Source organism: Mustela putorius, unplaced genomic scaffold, assembly GCF_011764305.1.
Source record: "Mustela putorius furo isolate JIRA1106 unplaced genomic scaffold, ASM1176430v1.1 tig00537303_pilon_pilon_pilon, whole genome shotgun sequence".
Taxonomy (NCBI): Eukaryota; Metazoa; Chordata; class Mammalia; order Carnivora; family Mustelidae; genus Mustela; species Mustela putorius.
In genome coordinates, this window is record NW_025422441.1 from 538968 (window position 1) to 561389 (window position 22422).

At 67.6% G+C, this 22422-nt stretch overlaps 2 protein-coding genes across 2 annotated transcripts; both read left to right on the forward strand.

Annotated features, from left to right (window-relative positions):
- Window positions 1-965: 965 nt before the first annotated feature.
- Window positions 966-7768, forward strand: SCRT1 (scratch family transcriptional repressor 1). The gene is made up of 2 exons (XM_045074205.1): window positions 966-2335; window positions 4268-7768. The coding sequence occupies exons 1-2, from the start codon at window positions 2221-2223 to the stop codon at window positions 5203-5205; spliced, it is 1053 nt and encodes a 350-aa protein (XP_044930140.1). The 5' UTR covers window positions 966-2220; the 3' UTR covers window positions 5206-7768.
- Window positions 7769-11545: 3777 nt separating this feature from the next.
- Window positions 11546-22396, forward strand: DGAT1 (diacylglycerol O-acyltransferase 1). Its single transcript, XM_045074162.1, has 17 exons — window positions 11546-11914; window positions 16511-16598; window positions 18350-18390; window positions 18470-18555; window positions 18645-18697; window positions 18874-18979; window positions 19127-19240; window positions 19341-19415; window positions 19508-19611; window positions 19713-19751; window positions 19844-19885; window positions 19968-20012; window positions 20092-20204; window positions 20281-20346; window positions 20444-20531; window positions 20726-20788; window positions 20881-22396. The coding sequence occupies exons 1-17, from the start codon at window positions 11715-11717 to the stop codon at window positions 21034-21036; spliced, it is 1479 nt and encodes a 492-aa protein (XP_044930097.1). The 5' UTR covers window positions 11546-11714; the 3' UTR covers window positions 21037-22396.
- Window positions 22397-22422: the final 26 nt, after the last annotated feature.

Genomic DNA, 22422 nt, shown 5'->3' on the forward strand with positions numbered 1-22422 from the left:
GACTCCGCGATAAGGGGGCGGCGGCGCCCCGCCCCCGCCCCTCGGGAACGCCTGCCACGCAAGATGGATATGCAGCCGCGGCCGCGGCCAGGGCCACAAAGCGGGCCTGTGGTCTCCGCCGCGCCCCCCGCGCGGGGCCAGCTCGCTCGCACCCACACTTGCTCGCCTGCCGGGCCGAGCCGCGGGAGGAAGCGGGGCGCCGCGCTCAGCCCTCCAGGCACGCCCCCGCACGCGCGCTCCCGGGGCGGCCCGCCCGCCGCGCGCTCCCGGCCGGGGCCCGCGGTCCCGCCGCGCCGCCCTGCACAAGGTCACTGCGTGTAGCGGCGGGCGCGCGCGCGCCCCCGCCGTGCACGCGCTCCCGGCTGGGCCGCGCCCGGACACTCCCCGGAGCCACCCTGCGACCTTGGTCCTCAGTGACAGCGGGTCGCGCGGAGGCGCGCTCCGAGCGTGGACTCCCGAGCCACCCGGCGCAGGCGAGGGAGGGGACAATGGCAGCTCCGGGCCCTAATTGAGGACATATGTCCCCGCGCGCGGCCATTGTGCGGCCTGGAGCCCCCGACACCCCCGCACCCGGCCATTGGCGGCTGGGGCTGACGTCATGGGGGCTGCAAACTCCGGGCGGGCGGCCTCGGGAAGGGTTATCCGCCTGGTTGCGGAGCCGCCGGGCGGAGCTGCAGCCGCGCGGAAGGGTGCAAAAACACCACGAAGTCGAATTTCTAGAGCAAGGGCATGGCAGCCCCTCTCCCGCTTCACAGCCCGTTCGCTGCGTCGCCGCGGCGCTCGACCTCAGCCCCCGGGGAAAGAGGCGGAGGGGGGAGGCGGTGAGGGAGGCCTCTCCAGCGGGCGCGAGGTCAGCCCGGGTGACCGAGTGGCAGGGAGACACTGCGGCACGGGGCGCGCGCCGCGCTTCCACACTGCGCTTTCGCTGCCTCAGCATTCGCTCCTTCGCCTCCCTCCGCCCCCGCCCGGCCCCTAGGATCCCCAGCCTCCGCACCCGAAAGCCAGGCGGGCTGGACCAGCCTGGGATCCGCCCTGCGTTCCTCCCCACAAGATCCAAAGTCTGGGGCTCGCGAGTCCCGGGGCCGTTTCCCCCTCTCCCCCACGCACGACAATGCCGCAGACCGCTGGGCCTCCGTTCCCGAAGCTGCTCGGGGAACATCCACACATGCGGGGGCCGCGGCATCCCCAAGACCCCTCCCAGGAGACCCTGGCCGGGCCCGGCCCCGCGCAGCCATTTCCGCCGGCCTCTCCTCCCTCCCCTTCTCCCCCTCCCTCAGCTTCTGGGCTTTAAAAGCCAGAGGCTGGGCCCGGCCGCAGGCAGAGGCTGCCGCGGGCGCAGGAGGCCGGGCCCGGGAGCTGTCCGAGCGCTGAGCCCCGCCCCCGGAGCCCCCGTCCCTCCCTCTCTCCTTCCCTCGGCCCGCCCTCCCTGCGCACCCCTCCCCCCGAGGACCCCCGCCCCCCGCTCGCCGCCGCCGCCGCCGCCGCCGCTCGCTCCGGCTGCAGAACAATAAAGCAAGCCTCCCAGAGACCCCCGCCGAGGACCCCCGCCTGGCGGCCGAGCACCCGCGGCCCGCCCCTCGCCGCCCGCCGCGGCTGAGCGCGCCCGGTCGCTGGCCGAGGTGCTGGCCGGGCCGGCGCTGGCCGCGGTGCTGAAGCTGCTGGCGCTCTCGCTGCCGCCGCCGCCGCGTTCTCCGGGCCCGGCGTCTCCACCCCCAGGGGCATGGGGGGTCGCTGACTGAAGCTCCGCCGCGGCGGTGGGGGGGAGGGGAAGGGGGCCGCGGAGCCGGGCCAGCCCTGCACCCACTCGCAGCCTCCGGGCCCGGGACGGAGCCGCTCCCCCCTTCCCCACCCCCCACCCCCCGGCCTCCTCCCCCGCCTGTCCAGGGGCGGCACTGCGGGCTGGGAAGCCGGGACCAGAGGAGGGAAGGAAGGAAGGAAGAAAAGAAGGAAGGAAAGAAGGAAGGAAGGAAGAGAAGAGAAGAGAAGAGAAGCGAAGAGAAGAGGAAAGAGGAGGAATTCAGAGGAGCAGAGGAGGAAACGCAGGGCAGGAAGGAAGGCAGGAGGAAGACAGGACCGCACTCCAGCGGCAGCATCCAAAGGCCAGAGTGGGGACCCTTGCTGCCTCCGCCGCTCCTCGGATGGTGACGGGGCCCCGCCGCGGTCGCAGCCCCCCCGCGCCCCGGCTCTGCAGGCCCGCAGCGCCGGAGCCCCGCAGGAATCATGCCCAGATCCTTCCTGGTCAAGAAGGTCAAACTTGACACGTTCTCCTCGGCGGACCTCGAGAGCTCCTACGGGCGCGCCCGCAGCGACCTCGGAGTGCGACTGCACGAGAAAGGTGCGAGCTGGGCTGAGGCTGGGGACAGCAAGGGGCCCAGGGCAATGCTGGGAGGGGTAGAGGACCAGAGTATGGGGATGGAAGGGTCAGGGGCTCCAGGAAATAGACCTGAGGGAACAGAACCAGAAGGAGACAGTGACTGAAGCTGGACTGTGGAGGAAGGTGGGAGAGGGGAACGCAGAAGCAGGCCAGAACAAGGCCAAGGCCAATCAGGGAGGGTGTCAATGCAGGAGAGAAGGTGGGGAGCAAGGGTGGGAAACAGGAAGTACCCGAAGGTAGGCATAGACCCACACCCTGGCTATGCGTATGGACACTTGCTGATAGGACAGGACCTGCCATGCATGCAGACCCACACCCAGAAACCTGGGCCTTCCTGAGCATCATCCTCTCTTTTTTGGCTAGGGCCACAGAGTGCTGTGAGTTCCCGGGAGTAGGCATGGGTCCACTGGGGGCCGCCACCTGTCAGGACTAGGGCACCAGCAGAGGAGCTGCAGTATTTCCCCTGCAAGCAGGGCCAGGGAGGAGGATGTAGGCAGGTCCTAAGTGCTGGCCTCGGGGGAGGCTCTTTGTGGAGAGGTGCCCAAGTTCAAGGACAACTGTTAACATGCAGGCAGGAGGGCTGGGAGGGCCAGCAGTGTGGGGTGGCAAACAAGTGTGAGCCCGTGTGTGCGCCTGTGTGCGCCCATGTGACTGCGTGCGGCCATGTGACTGCGTGCGCTTGCTTGTGTGTGACCCTGTATGAGTGTGTGCCTGCCTGTGTGCCACTACATGGGACCATGTGACTCTGAAGCCGCTGTGCACCCATGTGACTGGCGACCCTGGCTGACAGTGTGTCCAGGGTGGCTGCATGTGTGACCCTGTGTGAGTAGGTGGTATGCTGGTGAGCGTGCAGCCCACCCTATGAGGACACTCCAGGGTTGATGGTGGCTGGGAAGCAGAGTGTAACCCTGAAGAAGCCAGAGGCTGCATCGTGTGGTGTGTGCACTTGTGACTCTGAGGTTGTGAGATCCATCTTGTACCTTGAGAACAACTGCAGTTACTGGCATGAATGTGTTGCCTGCCTGCGGCTTGTCCCAGTGAAGGTGTCCCCTGGTGGGTGCCCTGGCACTCTCCAACACAGCGACTCCCTGTCATCCATCCTGAGGCTCGGGAAGGCCCCTACAAGGGGTTAGGGCCTGGGGGAAGAGGGCTATGTGGAACAAGGTAGGACCGAAGGGTGCAGGATGACCTAACGGAGTCAGGAAAGAAGCAGTGTAGATGGAGGAAGGTAGGGCTGGAACGGGAAGGGGGTCGAGTCCAGTGAGTAGTAGACGACCTGGGAGGGAAGAAGGCGGCGCTAGAGGGGGTAGGAGGGGCAGGAGGGAGAAGTCTTCAGGGCCTGTGGGGGGGCCTAGGGGACCAAGGAGGGGGGCATCAAGCCTGGACACGAGTTCTAGGTGCCAGGGGGAAGAGCAGGTGGGCACCCGGCGAGGCAGGAGCGACGGGGTCCCTCGGTGGGCGGTCCCGGCTTTGTGCGCTGCGGGTCCGCAGTGTGTTGCATAATCAGGGAAAACTGCTGAAGTGGGGAGAACCCGAGGGGGAGGAGAGTGGAGGAAGAAGGGCGAGGGAAGAGCCGCCCCTCCCCCCTGACCTTGAGGCTCCGCGGAAGGGGGGGCAGCCGCGCCCGAGGAATCGCCTCTTTCCTCCCCCTGCGAGGGCGGGGCGGGCGGCGGGGGCGGAGCCGGGGCCCGGCCCAGTCTCACGCGTCGCCTCTTCTCTTCCCTCCCTGCCTCCCCCATGCTCCTTGCCCCGCGGCCCCCCGGCCCCTTCTCCTTTGTCCTTTTTCTGGTTCCCTTCTTCCCGGACCCCGTGTCGCCGTCCGCCTTCCCGTGTGTGTCTCGCCCGCTGCCCGGTTCCCCCTCCCTCTGTCTGCTCGCCCGCCTCGGCCCTCAGGATACCTCAACGACTACGCGGGGCCCGCCTCCGTCTACGATGGCGATGCCGAGGCGGCCTTGCTCAAAGGGCCGTCCCCAGAGCCCATGTACGCTGCGGCGGTGCGTGGAGAACTGGGCCCGGCGGCCGCGGGCTCGGCCCCGCCTCCCACCCCGCGCCCGGAGCTAGCTACCGCCGCGGGCGGCTACATCAACGGCGACGCGGCGGTCAGCGAGGGCTACGCGGCTGACGCCTTCTTCATCACCGACGGGCGCTCGCGCCGTAAGGCCGCCAACGCCGCGGCTCCCTCCACGGCCTCCGCGGCAGCTCCCGACGGCGACAGCGGAGGCGGGGCCGGGGCGGGTGCGCGCGGCGCGGGGTCGGGGGCCGGGGGCCGGGGCGGCGCGCGCGCGGGGGTGAGCACGGAGGCGCGCGCGGGGCCTGGGGCTGGCGGCGCAGGGGGCCGGCACGCTTGCGGCGAGTGCGGGAAAACGTACGCCACGTCGTCGAACCTGAGCCGTCACAAGCAGACGCACCGCAGCCTGGACAGTCAGCTGGCGCGGCGGTGCCCGACGTGCGGCAAGGTGTACGTGTCCATGCCGGCCATGGCCATGCACCTGCTCACGCACGACCTGCGCCACAAGTGCGGCGTGTGCGGCAAGGCCTTCTCGAGGCCCTGGCTGCTGCAAGGCCACATGCGCTCCCACACAGGCGAGAAGCCCTTCGGCTGCGCGCACTGCGGCAAGGCCTTCGCCGACCGCTCCAACCTGCGCGCGCACATGCAGACGCACTCGGCCTTCAAGCACTTCCAGTGCAAGCGCTGCAAGAAGAGCTTCGCGCTCAAGTCCTATCTCAACAAGCACTACGAGTCGGCTTGCTTCAAGGGCGGCGCTGGCGGGGGCGGCCCCGCGGCCCAGGCGCCCGCCGCTTCGCCGCAGCTCAGTCCCGTGCAGGCCTAGGGCGGCGGCGCCTCCGCCAGCCCAGCCGGGTCGGCTCTCAGCAATACGGGCCCCCAGGGAAGTCTCCGCCAGCTCCCGGGCGGAGGGGCCGGAGGGCGGGCCCCTCCTCACAGCAATAGAGGGAGGGGGCCCGGCCCCGCCCCGCCCGCCAGGGGCCCTGTCGGCCCCTTCAAGCAATAGGGTCCTGAGGGGAGACCCACCCCGAACCCCCTCCCTTCCCCTCCAGGGTGCCCCAGGCTTTTTCCCAGCAATAGGGTCGAGGAGACCCAGAACCGAACCTCATCTCCGAGTTAGGTCTCTGAAGACGGGGGTGGGGTGAGGTGGGCAGCAGCCCCCTCCTCCCTCCTCTGCGCCCCTGGATCGCGTCGCAGAGACTCAGGTCTTCCCCACCCCTTTCCCAAGCCTTCCAAGGGCCAGGCCTGCGGCCTAGACGTCCAGGGAGCAGACCGGGAGAGGAGCAGGAGGGGGGTTTCTGCAGAGGCGTCCCTACTCCTCAGTCTTCGCTGAACCCCAGGAGTGATACACGCGTTGGGGACCAGGGAGAGAGGCGGACGGCGGCACCCCTCTCCCTCGGTTCTTTCTGGGGCCTCAGTCCAAGCCGCTCTCCCGCGCTCGCCTCGCATCCTCGGCCAAATCCGAATTCTTCCAGCCCAGCTTCCCGGGCTCTGTCCTTCATAACGAATAATAATGACGCATATCGAATCGCATGGACTTATCCGACCTCCTCAGACCCCACTCCCGCCCTGCCCCGGGGCCCCCCTCCCTCGTCCCCGGGCATTCGGTGTTGGAGGACGGATCCTGGGGCCCGGCAGGCAGGCCTGGGCACGGCCCATTACACACCTCTCTGTATTCGCTTTGCGGGTAAAGCCCCCTGGGGGGGTTGCGGATGCGTCGGGTTTCTTTCTTTCTGTATTTGTACGTTTTATTTATGAACGGATTGCACTCGGGTCAGGGAAGGGGCGCTGAGGCCCCCATCCTTCCCGCCGACGCCGGGGGCTCGGGATGTCCGGGATCACTTTCCCCGCCCCTGAACCCCGCCCCTACCTGGGCCCTACCCTCGAGCCCCAGGCCCCGCCCCCACTCTGTTGCCAACTTTCGCCCGTCTATGCCAAAGCCTCGGCGGCGACCCCGCCCCAAGGGCCCGCCCCATTGGCCGCCGCCTTTGTGACGTCACTGCATGCAGCCCCAACCCTCCTCCTGTCCCTTCCCGGGGCTGCCCGCTCCCTCTCCCTCTTAGTTAGTCCGATGCCGACTATAGAGCAATAATGCGCACTGCATGCGAAGCTGCCGCCGCCTCTAGAGTTACTGAGAATCAGGTATCCCCCTGCCCTATCCACCCCATAGGCCCCTAGATCAGGGACATTGCGCGGGGCCGGACGCGCAGACTTTCTTCCCCTCCTTCTCCCTCCTCCCCCACGGCAGAGCCCTGCGGGTGTAACAGTTCCAGGGGCAGGGGCGGGGTGGTTGCCCCCAACACCCCTCCTTCAGTCATCCATCACCTACCTACTCTGTGCCAGGCCCGCTGCAGAGTCAGCCAGGGGTGCAGCGACCTGCAGGGGTGCGTGTTCGCCACAGGGGTCCGTCAGGTTTGGGCGGGCCCAGGAGGGCTGCCTACGCAGAGGAAGGCCTGATCCCTAGACCCAACCCTAACCCTCCTCACCTCTTCCCTGCCCCAGCCCGGGGCCACTGCTGGGTGCAACTGGGCTCTCCCTTTGACTCGCACCTGGCGTTCTCAGCTCAGGTGGCACAGACCCAGGGCCCTAAGGCCCAGCGCGACCAGGCCACCCATACCAACTCTCAGTCCTTCCATCTTCTGGCCACCCTGGGCTCTGCTGTATGGGGCCAGAGCCCCAGGCCAGACACAAGGTGCGCGCTGGAGTGTATGACCTGGTCAGCCCCCTCCCCACCGGCACCAAGCTGCTACAGAGCAGCCCCTGCAGGAGTGGACTGAGGGCCCAGCACAGCAGGGCCCGCATCCCAAACCCTCTGCACCACACCTCGGGGTCCACACAGCACCCAGGCTGGGGCCTGCCCTCCTGTGCTGGGCACACCCGCATGCACACGCACACACCGGCGCTCCACCCTACCCCCACACGCCGGTCTACCTACCTAAGGAGAAGGCCAGAGGGCCATGGGCCGGCCACGGTCTCCTGCTTCTCCCTACACCCTGCCGCCGTGGAAAGCCATGGGCCCCCTCCCGCCCCCATAACTAAGCAGCACAATAACCGACTTAGCGAATTCAGGTAGAAGGAACGTTTAGGTAGCACCTATTTTGTACTGATTCTATGAGTAGGGCCCGAGATGCGGGGGCCCTCGGGTGGGGGTTGTGGCCGCCGGCCTGCCCCGCCCCCACCCCCGCCTGTGCCCCGCCGCCTTGTACATACTCCCACCCACCCGGAACAGGCCGGGATTTTTACTCGGGCCGCGCCCCTCTTCCGCCCCCGTTTGGGGCTGGGCCGGCCGGACAGACGGACGGACGGACAGACCTCCTTCCTAAGCACAATAGCACCAGCTCCCCGGAGCGCCGCACCTCCACGAGGAGAATAAATGCCACTCTTGATAGAACTTGGAGTGTCGGGTTGATGTATCCAATGCTGGGCCCATGCCACGGGTGCGCTGGGATGTCTGGGGGTTGGCTGCCCAGTCGTGCTGGGTCCCAGAGGTAAGGCTGGTGCAGGTACAGTGCTGGGAATGGCAGCCGGCCCATGCGGCCCCAGGGCCGGGCACTGCCTTTGTCAGGGCGCACCAGTGTCCCCTTTTGCAAGAGGGTTCTCTTCTACCCAAAAGGGCCAGCTTGACAGGCCAAGCTGTGGGAGAATTCCCCCCAAAAGCAGTTGGCATTTGTCCTGTGGCAGGTTAATCGGCTCTGTGCCTGGAACTGAGGGAGCTAAGGGTCTCCAGCCTGAAGTCAGGCCAGGCCAGAAGTGATCTGGAGTCCCCGGAGTAGGTGTGGAAGGGCTGCAGACCTATGGCCTGCTCTCCCAGCAGGAGGCCCTGGGACCTGACACCCCGCAACAAACCCTCCTCAGTGCCAGTGGAGGAAAGGGGGCCAGTAGGGGTGCAGGGTCCGGCCCCTTGCTGCTGTGTGCTGCCCACGCCCTAACCCTCACTGTCTGCGGAGGCCTTCATGGACAGCTGACCCGTGTTGCTTCTGGACGGACCACACAGGCTTCCACAGCCACCCACAGGCCTTGAGCCTTAGGCTGGATGAATCAAACTGAGATGAGGGGCGGGACTGTGCTGGTCAGGGACAGCCCAGGACAGGGACCCCTGCCCCAGCAATGCCTCCTGACACCCAGGTAGGCAGGCATGAGCCAGAGGCCCACAGTCTTTGGAGTCATGCAGTTGAACCAAATGATCCCAGGGCCAGCTGTGTGAACCCTGGCAGGAGACAGGCCTGCCCAGACTTCATCCATCGGGATGGACAGCAGGGGAGCCTGACCTGCAGGAAGTTGGCCTGTAGCGTGCTTAGGGTGGGGCTCACATGGAGGGGGATGCCCTCTTCTGGGGAACACTGTCAGCAGTAAAAACTTCAGGAGTGAAAGCCCGTGGTATTGGGAGAGGTCTGTGTGCAGATGCTCCTGCCCAGGGACCCTTGACTTTCACAGTCCTGGGGCTGGGGTGGGCTTCAGAGCTCAATTTGCATATGAAAAGTCAGGCTCTGGGAGAACAGCTTCTCCAAGGCCTGCCTTTGACACAAGCCTGTCCCCAATACCCCATGTACCTACACCAGCCATCACGCGTGGGTGAGGAATGCTCCTTCCTTCCCGGCTTCCGGGTCTAGACGGGCCGTCTCTGCTGCTCCAGGAGTCTGAGGGGCGATGGGGTGGAAGATAGGAAGCCGCCTCCCTGAGGCCTGGAGCAAGTCCGACCCGCAATCTCCACGGATCTCCCTGGACAGGACTTCACATCCCAGAGAACGGGCGGCCCTGACAGCTGACCACCATGTCCCATGTGTCCCAGTGGGCCAGACCCTTCACAGGCCTCAGTGGCCTGCCACAGGCTGAGCTTCTAAGCTCTGCATCTCTTCCAGTCAGGCCTGTAAGGCTCCTGGCCTCTGGTCCCCTAATCAGTTGCTGCCCCTGGCCGGGAAATCCCCACGGAGCTTTCTTCCACAACCCTCCTGGACCCCTTTGTCACCAAGCAACCCCACCTGCCTTAACCTTTCCCCTCTCCCCTGGCACCCTGGGTCTCATTTTCCCCAGGACCCTGAGGAATGCTGTGGGCGTCGTATGTAGCTCCAGTGCTGACTGCCTCCCCCTTCCAAGGCCCCCATGTCCCCCTCCCTCGCACAGGCCCCCCTGCCTCCCTCTGGGCCCTTCCCCCGCTCCAGGTTCTGAGGCTTGTCCTTATTGCTACTCTCATGGCCCGTGACTGCCTATCAACCCGCTGTCCTGCTCTCCCCGCGCTCTGCTCCAGTGCCCTGCTGGACTGGTCCTCCCTGGTGACCCGCTGTCCTGCTCTCCCCGCGCTCTGCTCCAGTGCCCTGCTGGACTGGTCCTCCCTGGTGATCCCTTGTCCACTCTGGTCGCTTCGCTCCTGCTGACACAGGCCCGCCAATGGCTTGGAGCGGGTCGTGGACACAGGCGGCCGCTTCCAATGTGACTCTTCACTCTTTATGATGACGGCACCCCGCCTCTCCAGGCCTACTGGGAGCCTGAGTCATCAATCTTCTCCGACAGCCTGGGCGGGCCCTGTAGTTCTTGGCTCTGTATTGGGAGGACGGCACAGCCAGAAGGCACGCAGAGACTCGTGGGCGCGCGTGGCAGAGCTCCCAGGGCTCGCTCCTACGCTGCTGGCTCTCCTTTGTTCGCCTCCCCTTGGGATCAGTATTCAGAAAGGCCTCCCTCTGCCTGGCCCAGGCCAGCCAGTGAACGGGTGCGAATTCTGAAAGACCGGACAGGAGAGGAGGTTGAAACTGACTCACCCAGGTGGGGCTGCATAATCCCGGGGGAGGGGCTCTCCTGCCCAATCAGGGCAGCCCCTTTGGCAGGTGACTCCAAGACATCTGCCAGGTAAGCCTGCCAGGTAGAGATGCCAGGCTGGTATCAGTCCCAGATGGCCCAGTGGCAGCAGGAATGTGGCATCAGGGGGCCCAGGCACTGTGGTGAAGGTGGTGGAACACGGATGAGCCCAGCGGGAAGGCAGTGGCCAGGGCACTGGGAGAGGCCGCTAGCCTTAGGCTGAACCTCCCTCTCGGTTTATCTGCTTCTAGACAGGCACTCCTGTCGGCCTTGCTCAACTTAGGAGAGAACGGCTAGTGGGTTTTGCTGCTGGGTAAACCCGGCCTGAGCCCCCGGTTAACCCCGCACCCGGAAATCCTAGACGTTCCCACGACACGCCCCGTGCAGAGAGGAGAGTCGAGCTAAGGTGGGAGGCGCACTTGCCCACTTGGGGGCTGCACCGTGCGGTCGTGCAAGGACACGGAAGCCTCTGGGCCCCCGCGATCCGGCACCCCAGGCTCCCTACACCCTGGCAAAACTAGCCCGGGTGGAAACGCGGGAGGCCCGGCAGGTCTGTGGACCGGGGCGGGAGGGCCGGGGGCCAGGGCCTGGCCACTCGGGGATGGGAGTTGGGGGCTACACCTTCCTATCCCCGCCGGGCACCTCCACGAGGAGTCAGTCGGCAGGGCGGGCGTCCCGGGGCCGTGGGGCCTGGGGCCCTCCTCGGCTCCGACCTTCCGTCTGGCGCTCGCTTGAACAGCGTGAGCCCAGGAAAAGCAGGGGCTTCTGCGGTGGTAACTGGGGGACTCGAGGGACCCCAGCGCGCCCTGACGTGCGCTCGGGGGCCAACACGCTGGGCGGTGGGCGAGGCGGGTCGCACGGTCACGGCCGCGGGGCCGGACGCGACCGCGAGGTCCTTCGTGAGTCGTCCACACCCCGCACTCCGCGCCCGGCCGGGCAGCGGCGAAACCCCGCGTGGGCAGAGCGGGAGGAGCAGCAGGAAGCGGGGGGGGGGGAGGCTCGGCGCTGCCAGGAGGCCTGGCGCGTTCCGTGGAGACGCAGGGGCCCGCGGGGGAACAAGGTCCGCCTCGGGCCGCCCGGCCGCAGCCGTGCTCTCGGGGGTACCCGGCGACCGCGGCTCCCAGGGTGCCCCGCGCGGAGCGACCACGACTCCCAGGGTGCCCCGCGCGGAGCGGCCGCGACTCCCAGGGTGCCCCGCGCGGAGCGGCCACGACTCCCAGGGTGCCCCGCGCGGAGCGACCACGACTCCCAGGGTGCCCCGCGCGGAGCGGCCACGACTCCCAGGGTGCCCCGCGCGCCCGCGGACTACAAATGGGCGCGCGCCCCGGCGGTTGGCCAGTGAGGGGCTCCCGGAGTGACGAGCCCGCGGCCCGGGGACGGCCCGGAGGGCGCGCGCTGATTGGCGGCCGGGGCCGGCGCGCGGGCTACGGCGTCCGGCAGGGGGCGGTGGCGGCGGTTGGCCGAGGGTCTGGAGGCGGAGCCGCGGCCTTAGGTGCTGCGAGCCCGGCGGGCCACGGCTCTGTCGGGCCGGCTGCGGGGGAGGCCATGGGCGACCGCGGCGGCGCGGGCGGCTCCCGGCGCCGGAGGACGGGTTCACGGCCCTCCAGCCAGGGCGGCGGCGGGCCCGCGGCGGCGGAAGAGGTGCGGGACGAGGGCCCCGCGGGAGACGCGCCCGCGCCGGCCCCGGCCCCCGCCAAGGACGAGGACGGAGGCTCCGACGTGGGTAGCGGCCACTGGGATCTGAGGTAGCGCGGCGCCCTCCCCAGCCCTGGCCCCCGGCCCGGGACCCTCCGCAGGGCCCGGGGCACGACCGCAGCCGCGCGGGCTCCGAGAGCGCGAGCCTGGCTCCCGGACTGGGCGTGGGCAGGTGCGCCCCCGGGGTCCCGGGCCGGGGGCGCTGGGGCCCAGGAGCCCCTTGCCAAGGTCACGCGCGCGCGGGTGCAGAGGGGAGCCGCCAGCAGCCCGCGTCCAGTCCCGCACGTCGCCTTCCGCAGTAGCCCGGACCCGGTTCTCCCGGTGTGCAAGGGGCCGGGTGGGAGCGGGTGGTTGGTAGCCAGGGAGGTCTCTCCTGAGGGGCGCTTGGGCGTCCGGCCGAGGACGGTGGCCCTGCCGGGCGGGCAGCCCGCGGGAGACTGGGGCTGCCTGAGGGACAGGGGCAGGGCTGTGTCCCCAGAGTTGCTTTCATGGGGGTCCCTCCGTCACCCAGAGCCTGGCTGGCCTGGGCCCCGGCTTCGGCTTCCAGAACAGGTGTCTTCTTGCAGGGACGGAGCTGGGTCCCGCATCGGGACCCTCACCCCCAGTTGGGGTACAGGAGAGGGGCTCGACGTGCCCCCAGGTGGGCACCCTGTTTGGCTGAAGGACTGACAGGAAGTGGTTGGGGAGCAAGCCTGGCTGATGGGGAGGACCTGGAGGGCCAGGTACAGGGCGCGCCTTCACGCCACCTCCAGCCTCCCTCTCCCACTTCCGGCCCCGGGTCCTCCGGGCTTAAGCTTTGGAATCGCCTTTGGGGCCAGAGGTGATCGAGGAGGAAGAGGGCGGGGGTCGGCGGCAAGGGTTTGCGTCCCTGCAAACTGGAGCAGGGGCTTTCCTCACCGCGGCCAGAGGGCGGCTGAGGGTGGCTGGGGTCCTTGCCCTTGGGTTGCTCACAGTCCACCCGGAGATAAGATAATCTCCGCAGGAGCAAAGGTCAGGCCCGGGTTTGTGAAGGCGCTGTGGCAGGCGCCGAGCTGTTCCCGAGGGGTGCTTGCGCCCCGTGGGCCGGGGCAGTGCCGAGGAGGCTCCAAAGGACAGGGGGGCCTTGGAGTCCCCTCTGCCGGCTGCCCTCCAGGGGTCAGGGCTTGTGGCTGCACCGTCTCCTGCGGCGGTGGCAGGAGTTGGTGTCCTTTTCTGTAAGACGGGGGTGTTGGCTCCGGGCCGCGGTGCCGCCCCAGGATCGGCAGTCACTTCCCTGCTCTGCCAAGGCCAGGTGTCCTGAAGCCCCGCCTGTGCTCCTGGTAGTTGGGCCACGTGAGTGTCAGCCTCAGAGTCTGGGCCCCTGGGAAGAGGAGCGGGAGATGCCCCAGGGCCCGAAGGGGAGCTGGCCGTTGGGGCCCTCCTGGTCTCCGGGTCACGCAGGCCAGTGTGCTTGTTCCTCCGGCCCCGATGTCGGGCGGCCCCAGGGGGCCGACAGGCTCAGGCCTTCCTCTGGCTGTCCTGGGATTTGGTCCCTGGGCTTCTCCTTGTCCACTCCCCTCACCTCAGATTTTTGTCTGTTTATTTGACAGAACGAGAGAGCAGGAGGGCACAAGCAGGGGAAGCAGCAGAGGAGAGGGAGAAAGAGGCCCCCCACGGAGCAGGGAGCCCGATGTGGGGCTCGACCCCAGGACCCCGGGATCATGACCTGAGCCGAAGGCAGACACTTAACCACCTGAGCCCCCCCCCAGGCGCCCCTGCTTGCTGCCTCTCCTTCCCTATTCTTCCTGACGCCCTGGGCTCCGGCCTCCTCCCCTCCCTATACTTCCTGCTCACCTTGGCCTGGGAAGGGGGGTCAGGCTCTGGGTGTGAACTCATTTCTTCCGGCCAGGGTAGGGTGCAGCTGTGTGGCAGGAAGGAGGAGGCGCCGTACATAGTGCCCGTGCCCGGGCCGTCTGGCCCTTGGCTCCTGGGCACTCCAGGCAGGGCCGCCTGGGCAGGGCTCCCCCCCGGTGTTGGTTCCTGGGATGTCCTGTTTCTTCCTCCCCAGCAGCGTGTCGAGCTGTGGGGAGCACGTGCATCCTCTTGTATCCCAAGGGTCAGCGCAGAGGTCGGCTGGAGGAAGTGCCCAGGAGGGGAGCTGGGAGGGCAGCGCACACTCTGTCCCCTCTTTGCTCTGCTTGGCCCTGAAGCTGAACCTCGTGGTCCCCAGGTGTGATCCGCACTTGGGGGCTGTGCCCCGGGCAGGCTTTACACTTCGGCAAACAGGGGCGCCTGGGGGGCTCAGTGGGTTAAAGCCTCTGCCTTCGGCTCAGGTCATGATCTCAGGGTCCTGGGATCGAGCCCCGCATCGGGCTCTCTGCTCAGCAGGGAGCCTGCTTCCTCCTCTCTCTCTGCCTGCCTCTCTGCCTACCTGTGATCTCTCTGTCAAATAAATAAATAAATCTTTAAAAAAAAAAAAAAAGTAAACTTCGGCAAACCTTAGCTTCCCCTCGAGGCTGCCTCCCAAAGCTCAAGTGAGGGTTGAGTGAGGTGACACAGGTGACGAGTTCCAGTGGCCCTGCTGGTTGAGCGGACCTGGGGAGCGAATGTGGAACCGCTAGAGGGCAGAGGTGTGGGCGGCCTGGGTAGTAGGGGAGAGGCCGACGCAGAGCCAGCTCTGGGTGTTGTGCCAGACCCCGCCCGACCGCCCTCTGGCCCACTGCTGACTCGGACGGCAAGGCTGGGCCTTGCGGGTTGTGGTGCGTGGTGGGCTTCCTTTCCTGGGTCTCTGCTGCCTGGGGTTGGGGATGGTCAGGAGCCCTGTGGAGGGACCCAGGGAGTGGCTGCGGGCAGGTTGGGGAAGGCCTTGAGAGCCTGACAGCTGGGATCCGGGATCGGAGTATGCTTTTATGATGCTGTTTGGTGTCCGGTTTGGAAAACAACACCCATTTCCCAGCCCTGTCTTCATCTCCAAGATGCTGAGAGATTGCGGCCACTTCAAAATTGCTGAAAATAAAAGCAGCACGGTCTTCTTGGTGACAGGGCCTTGTTGTTGTGACATGTTCGCTGGGTGGGTGTTGACGTGCGGACGGGGGGCAGGTTGTGGCACAAGGTGGCCCTCGGACAGCTCCAGTGCTAGTGCATGGGCTCAAACTTGGCAAAAGGGCTGGGGAGGCCTCATCTAGCAGACGGGCCCAGAGACTGTCCAGTCTGGGGAGTGGGGCCTCGGACCTCTGGTTGCCTTGCAGAAAGGCGGGTGCAGAGTCTCAGGGGAGAGAGGGTCTCCTGTGGCCTCCCTGCAAGGCCCAGGACAGATGGGAGAGGGACACAAGGAGACCTGTGAGCCGGGGAGGCTGGAGGACCAGGTGCGGCGTGGACTGTGCCTCTGGCCAGGTTGCAGACGGCTGAGTAGCACCTCGGCCTGCCCAGCCCCTCACCTCCCGGTGTCCACCCTAACCCACGGCAAGGCCTGTGATGGAGGCTGGGTCAGCCCCGCGAGGACATCTGTGCTGCGGCGCCCCTGCTGTGTATGCCTCTGAGTCCACTTCTCCTGCCTGGGGGCCTCAAGCGGTGTAGATGCCTGTCCACGGGAGAGGAGGGGCGTGCCTGGCCTCGCGTCTTACCACACTGGAGGCCTTGCTCAATGCCGTGTGAGGCTTCCTGGGGGCCTGGCAGCTGGGCGGGGTGGGGCAGGCGGAGTGAGCCGGGAACTGGGTCTGGGCCTGGCCCCAGGCCCTGTGGCCCTTCTGCGTCACTCTGAGGACCAGGCAGGGATGTGAGGGTCTGCTTGTGTTTCCCCAACCCCGTTCGTGGGTGGCAACTCTCCTGCTTCTGGGGAGGTCTCTGCCTCCTGGCCCCTGGGTGTGCTTTTCTTGGCCCCCTCGGCCTGGGCAGGAGCCCAGTGCTGACCCTGTGGTTATAACGCGGAACAGGTGATACTTCTTCAGCAATAGTTGGAGGCTGTGCAGATGTCTGAGGGGCCCTGTCCTCGGGAAAGTGCGTGTGAGTCCAGGTGCCCAGCTGGCTCTTGGCCTGGGGCCCCGTTGACACTGGAACCTGCATGGGCCAAACCTTGGGGGGAAGTCGTTGGAGGTGGGGACCCCTTGGTGCGCTGGGCGGTGGGACGGGCGGAGCAAGGCAGATTCAGCCCCTGCCTGCCCTTCTACACGGCTGCCTGGTGGGCCGGCCTCGATGTTCCTTCGGGCGCGTCAGCATCTGTGGCTGTAGCGTAGGGTGGCAGCCAGAGGCCTCTGGGAGTCGAGGATGGGTTCTTGGCCTGGGAGCTCCAGCTCTCTGCAGCCCCGGGCCAGGCGGGGCCGGCTGTCTGGCTCCTGTTTGCTGCGGGACCTGCCCGCGACCTGGAGGGCCGGCTTCTGGGTGGTCCCGAGCGCCTGGCCCTGCCTGGGTCTTCTGTGATGGCGAGCGAGGAGGAGGATGTGTGGGCAGAGGAGAGGGCGGTGTGGGGCGCGGATTGTCCCGCTGGGCTGGGGGGGCCGGAGTCGCTCCGAGGGAGGGCCTGTGGTCTGCTCTGGCCTGGGCCCCAGACCCCAAGGCTGGCTCTGGGTTCTGTGCCGGGCCCGACCTGGCCCTGTGCTTGGAGGCGGGCGGGGTTCTCGCAGCTCCGGGACCGGTGGGGCCGGCCCTGCCTGTCCGCTGCCTGCTTCTGAGAGGGTCGTCTCCCGCCCCAGGTGCCACCGCCTGCAGGACTCTTTGTTCAGCTCCGACAGTGGCTTTAGCAACTACCGCGGGATCCTGAATTGGTGTGTGGTGATGCTGGTGAGTCGGGCCGGGGCTGGAGCGGGGCCTGGCAGCGGCCCCTGCGTTGGCCACACAGTCGGCTCGCGTCCCTGTTGAACCAGCCGCGACCGGTGTGAGTGGTCTTGGGGGTCAGGCAGCTGCTTCTGTCCTGAATGGCGCTTGTGGGTGTGGAGCCCCTGGCCGGCCTGGCCCGCGGAGGGGGCGGGGCTGAGCGGGTGGCTCTTGGGCTCAGCCTGGCCGCTCCAGGCCCTGACTCGGAAGGCCCCGAGCCTCTCTCCCTCAGCCTTGGTCCTAGGCGGCCTGCAGGGAGGGGTTACACGGGGCCCTTGCCTCCCTTCCTTCCGCCCTGGGCCAAGGGGTGGCCCTCAGGGAGGGGCACGGGGCAAGGGCCTGTCTGGGCCCAGCCCTCACCACTCAGGCTGATGTGGCCAGAGGCCTTTGACCCTTGCCCTGACACTGCCACCTGTCTCAGGTGTGGCTCCTCCGGTTACCCGTGTGGAAGGGGCTCCAGGCGCACCCACATCCTCGCTGCCCATGGGCCCGGGCGGCTCCGCGTGGAGCTGGGGGAAGGGCGGTGCAGTCTAGTGGGGGAAGCCGGCTGAGCGAGGGGACAGTGGGCAGATGCCGGCCAGACCCTCAGGAGTGTGTACTTGGCCTCTGGAGGCCCTTCCCGGCCTGGGGTTCGTAGAGGCAGCCCTGGAGGGTGGGCCCTGGGCAGCTCAGGCGGCACTCCTGTTGCCTGCAACCCCGTGGGCCCCCCTGGCCCTTTGGCGCAGCCCCAGAACCTCTCCTCTGCTGCTGGCGCCTCTCCCAGCCCTCGCTGGAGGGGGATGTGCACCGTGTTCGGCGCTGCTTGGGCCGTTCCCTCTGTGGCCTGGGCCTGGGGGTGCGCGCGGTCCCCTGGCAGCTCCGGCTCCTGCGGGCTTGCTGTGGGCCTTCCGGACAGGCCACCACCAGGCGTGGTGACGGCACATCTGTGGCGGGCAGGCCGGGTTGGTGGCAGGGCCCCTGTGTCTCTCGGGTTTTCACCTCCTTGTGAAGCCTTCCCTGACCACCCAGGTAAGGGATCCCACCGGCGTCCGCTGCCCGGCATCACTCTTCCTCAGAATCTACCACGAGCCATGGCCAGGGCCCGAGTTTGGGGCATTCGGCAGGGTCTGTACCTTATGGGATGGAGTAGCAGACCCTCGTGCCTGCAGAGGGAAGCCATTCCTCAGCCCCAGGCCAGAGCCAGACAGAACCCATCTCCGTGGGGGTTCTGTCCCTCGGGAGCTCCTTTGGAGCCACGTGCCCGGGCCTGGAGCGCTACTGGGGCAGGAGCGTGAGTACCAAGGGGCACTTGGGCTTCAGCTGCCCGGCCCCTGAGGACTCCGGTCAGCTGCCTCTCCCTACTCCCCCCTACTCCCCAAGGAGTGGCTGCCCCTGCCTTGGGCCTTGGGGCCCCCGCCAGCTCAGTGAGACAGATGGGGGCTGTGAGGCAGCGGGTCAGTCTGTGCTGCTGCAGACCCTGGTGTCCGGTGTTGGGGTCGATTCCCTCTTGTTGGGGTGAAGGGGGCATCGCGGAAGGACTTCCTGTCCCTGCGCTAGTGGGGGTGAGGGGGGTGGTGAGTCTGGGAGCTTGGCGTGCGGGCCAGACAGGCCTGGGCTCACAGGGTGCATGTGTCCCTCGGGACCGGGGGCTCTTGCCCCTATAGGCACTGAGAGGAGCTGGGGGGTGGGGCGCCCCGTGGCCGGGGCTAATGGGGCTGTGCCCTTCCTCTCTCTTGCAGATCTTGAGCAATGCACGGTTATTTTTAGAAAACCTCATCAAGTGAGTGTCTTCCCCAGGGCCCTGGCCCCACCCCTGCAGCCCCTCCCCACCTGCTCAGGCCTCACCCCCCGATCCCCAGGTACGGCATCCTGGTGGACCCCATCCAGGTGGTGTCTCTGTTCCTGAAGGACCCCTACAGCTGGCCCGCCCTGTGTCTAGTTATTGGTGAGCTGGGAGCCAAGGAAGGCCTCGGGTGGAGACGGGACAGGGCTTGACCGGGGCCTGAACCTGCCCTGTGACACTTACATCCTCAGTGGCCAATGTCTTTGCTGTGGCTGCGTTCCAGGTGGAGAAGCGCCTGGCAGTGGTAAGCAGAGCCCTCCCACCCCTGCCCTGCCCAGGGGTCTGCTCTGCTCACTGGGGCTGTGTGCGGCTCTCCTGGGAGGGGCTGTGCCCCAGGCCTGGTAGCCCTTCCCCAGGGCGACGCCTTGCCTAGGGCGTGGGACACCAACTGAGCACCCTGGTCCCCCTCACCCACCCCAGGGCGCCCTGACGGAGCAGGCAGGGCTGCTGCTGCACGTGGCCAACCTGGCCAGCATTCTCTGCTTCCCGGCGGCCGTGGCCTTGCTGCTCGAGTCCATCACTCCAGGTGTGCCCCCCCTTCATCTCACCCGTGTCCCAGCCTGTCTCCGAGGCCCGCAGGAGAGACCCAGGCCCTCCGCCTGCAGGGGCTGTGGCTGTGGCTCTCCCGCCGGCTGTGTGGGAGGGCTGTGGCTTGAGCCTGCCTCTCCTGCAGTGGGCTCCGTGCTGGCTCTGATGGTGTACACCATCCTGTTCCTCAAGCTCTTCTCCTACCGGGATGTCAACCTGTGGTGCCGAGAACGCAGGGCCAAGGCCAGGGCCAAGGCTGGTGAGGGGCTGCCCAGGGCTGGGGCCTCAGAGCTCGTGCCACCTGTCCCGGGGCCAGACTTGGGCAGCAGCAGGGCCTCACCCGCCCCCCTCGCTTGAAGCTTCCGCAGGTAAGAAGGCCAGCGGGGGAGCCGCCCCGCGCACCGTGAGCTACCCGGACAACCTGACCTATCGCGGTGAGGACGCCCCCGGGACTTGGCTGGAGGGCAGGGGCACAGGGTCAGCAGGGCGCGGCCTGGCCGGTGCTAGCCCCAGCCTCCTGTTCCAGATCTGTACTACTTCCTCTTTGCTCCGACTCTGTGCTATGAGCTCAACTTCCCCCGCTCGCCCCGCATCCGAAAGCGCTTCCTGCTGCGGCGGCTGCTGGAGATGGTGAGGGTGGGAGCTGGCCACGGGGAAGGGGGCGGGGGTGGGCTGGGGGGGCTGCCTGGGCTGCAGGGGCTCAGCCTGCTCCCCTCTGCTTCCTCCCTCAGCTGTTTCTGACTCAGCTCCAGGTGGGGCTGATCCAGCAGGTACGCCGGGCAGGGCCGGGCAGGGCCGGGCAGGGCCGGGCCGGAGGGGGGGCGGGTGGCCCCGGGCGCTGACGCTGTGCCCCCCTCTGCAGTGGATGGTCCCCACCATCCAGAACTCCATGAAGCCTTTCAAGGTGAGCGCTCAGGTTCCCCCGGGCTGGGGTGGAGGGCAGGTGGGGAGCCGCCCGGGGAGCCCGCTGAGCTCTGTCTCTGCAGGACATGGATTATTCCCGCATCATCGAGCGCCTCCTGAAGCTGGCGGTGAGCAGCCTGGGGAGGACGGGGGCAGGGGGGCCGGCGGGGGCAACGTCTCTCAACCCGGCCCTGCCTCCCCCTGCAGGTCCCCAACCACCTCATCTGGCTCATCTTCTTCTACTGGTTCTTTCACTCCTGCATGAACGCCGTGGCTGAGCTCATGCAGTTCGGAGACCGGGAGTTCTACCGGGACTGGTGGTGGGTGGCCTCGGGGGTGCGGCTGGGGTGGGCGGCGGCGGCCGCCAGCGGCTCACCCGCTGCTCCCCACGCCCAGGAACTCGGAGTCCGTCACCTACTTCTGGCAGAACTGGAACATCCCTGTGCACAAATGGTGCCTCAGGTGGGTGCAGGCAAGGGGTGGCGGTGGGGGCGGTCGCGGGCAGCTGTGTGCGCCGGCCCAGCCCCAGCCCCCGGCCCACGGCCCCTTCCCTCTGCAGACACTTCTACAAGCCCATGCTTCGCCGGGGCAGCAGCAAGTGGCTGGCCAGAACCGGGGTGTTCTTTGCCTCGGCTTTCTTCCACGAGGTGAGCGCGCTGCAGGCACGACCAGCCCCGTGCCCCGTGCCCCACCACCGACCACACGTGCAGCCCCCCGCTTCAGCCCGTTCTGTCCCTGTCCCCCAGGCGCATGCCGCCCGTCACTCCGGTCAGCCCCGTCCCTGGCCCCCTGGGTGCGTGTGGCCGTGGCGGTGGCTGACGCCCGTCGCCCCCCCTTGCAGTACCTGGTGAGCGTGCCTCTGCACATGTTCCGCCTCTGGGCCTTCACAGGCATGATGGCGCAGGTGAGCGTGACCCCTGCCCCCCGCCCCCCGCGGCCCTGGGCCTCTCCTTGGGTCCTCCGTGGCGGCTGGCTGACCTGGGCCCGCGTCTCCAGATCCCTCTGGCCTGGCTGGTGAGCCGCTTCTTCCAGGGCAACTACGGCAACGCGGCCGTGTGGCTGACGCTGATCATCGGGCAGCCGGTGGCCGTGCTCATGTACGTCCACGATTACTACGTGCTCAACTACGAGGCCCCCGTGGCCGGGGCCTGAGCTCCTCCACGGCCGGGCCTGTGGCCTCCTCCTCCCGCCTCACTGCCCATGGCCGGAGCCCGCCCTCCCACCTGTGTGCCAGGGAGGGGGCCTGGCTGTCCGGAGGGCTTCTCTGCCCCTATGGGGCTCCTTCCTGCCCTACTCAGGGACGGCAGCCCAGTGTCCCAGAACCTGTGCCGACCCTGCCCAGGGGTCTGAGGGGATCAATAAAGTGCTGTCTGGAGTGGTGCCCTCAGCCTGCGGGGGTCGTGGGGTGCTAGTGGTGCTCTCGGGGGTGGGGGGCTGTGTCCTGGCTGGAGGGGCAGGAGCAAAGCCACAGTGCCCCTGAGGTCGACTCCTCCTCCCCGGCACTCGTTTCTCTACCACAGGCGGCAACCCCCACCGCCCAGCAGGACCTGGCTGAGGTCACATGTCCTGTCCTGTCACTGCCCTTGTTAACCTGGCGTGTGTGTGCGTTGTCGGGGTGGGGGGGCAGCTCAGAGCTCTGTGGTCCCTGTGCTGGGGCCTTGGAAGATGATGCCCAAGGACTTCCCAGCAGGGGACCTTGGCTCGGGGCACAGGCTGGAGGTCCAGAGTGTGCCCGAGGGCCAAGAATCAGAACCAGTGGCTGGCCTGGCGGCACCGCATGCTGGTACCCTTCTTAGGCTGTGATGCTCACGGTGGCTGAGTCCCGGGACCCTTGGGGGGAGGCAGGTGGCCTGGCCTGACCCATAACTTTGGTCTTCCTCCTGAGCACATCCATGCAAAGGCTTGAACGCCAGCTCTCTGCCCCTGCCTGGCACCCAGGAGGGACTCTCAGGTGCCCTGGGTTGGGGCCCCGCCCACCTAGTTGTCGCACTGGGCAGCTCACATGCACGCCTGAGCGCGGCCCTCAGGAAGGTGTGCTCCCAGACTGTTACCTGCCAAGCCTGGGGGGGCAGCCTGATGGGGGGCAGCCTGGAGCCCGTTCCCACCTGACTTGGTGCGTTAGGCTCTATCGAAGACCCCGAGGCCATGTCTGGCTCTGTGGGCCCCAGTCACAGACATGGTCTGACAAGGCAGGTGAGGGGGTGCCTGGGCCTCAAGGGCCATGCTGCCTCCCACCCACCCAGAATCTGCCCAGCCTCAGGTCCCCGCCTCCTCTCGTGGTGATGGAGTCAGGGGTAGAGGGCCTCCCTGGGCCGCTCTGCTGCCTCCCCTCCCCACCTCTCCTCTGCTCCCGCACCAGCCAGTGACAAGCAGGGTTCCGCGGCCAGGGGAGGCTCCAGCACGCCCGCCCGCGCTCCCCCAGTCCCCTCGTGGGGAGGTCTTGGGAAGGGCGCTCCTGTGGGTCCGTCCCACTGCCCATTTCCAGGTCCTCGAATAAAGAATTGTGAGCACACACACGGGTCCTGTGGAGTCCGGTGC

Excerpts from the sequence above, each read along its gene's own strand:
- SCRT1 (XM_045074205.1), top strand. The coding sequence starts at position 2,221 with ATGCCCAGATCCTTCCTGGTCAAGAAGGTCAAACTTGACACGTTCTCC. Across the intron at positions 2,336-4,267 it reads AGTGCGACTGCACGAGAAAG|GATACCTCAACGACTACGCG; the intron begins GTGCGAGCTGGG and ends CTCGGCCCTCAG.
- DGAT1 (XM_045074162.1), top strand. The coding sequence starts at position 11,715 with ATGGGCGACCGCGGCGGCGCGGGCGGCTCCCGGCGCCGGAGGACGGGT. Across the intron at positions 18,391-18,469 it reads TTTTTAGAAAACCTCATCAA|GTACGGCATCCTGGTGGACC; the intron begins GTGAGTGTCTTC and ends CCCGATCCCCAG. Across the intron at positions 19,752-19,843 it reads AGGTGGGGCTGATCCAGCAG|TGGATGGTCCCCACCATCCA; the intron begins GTACGCCGGGCA and ends CCCCCTCTGCAG.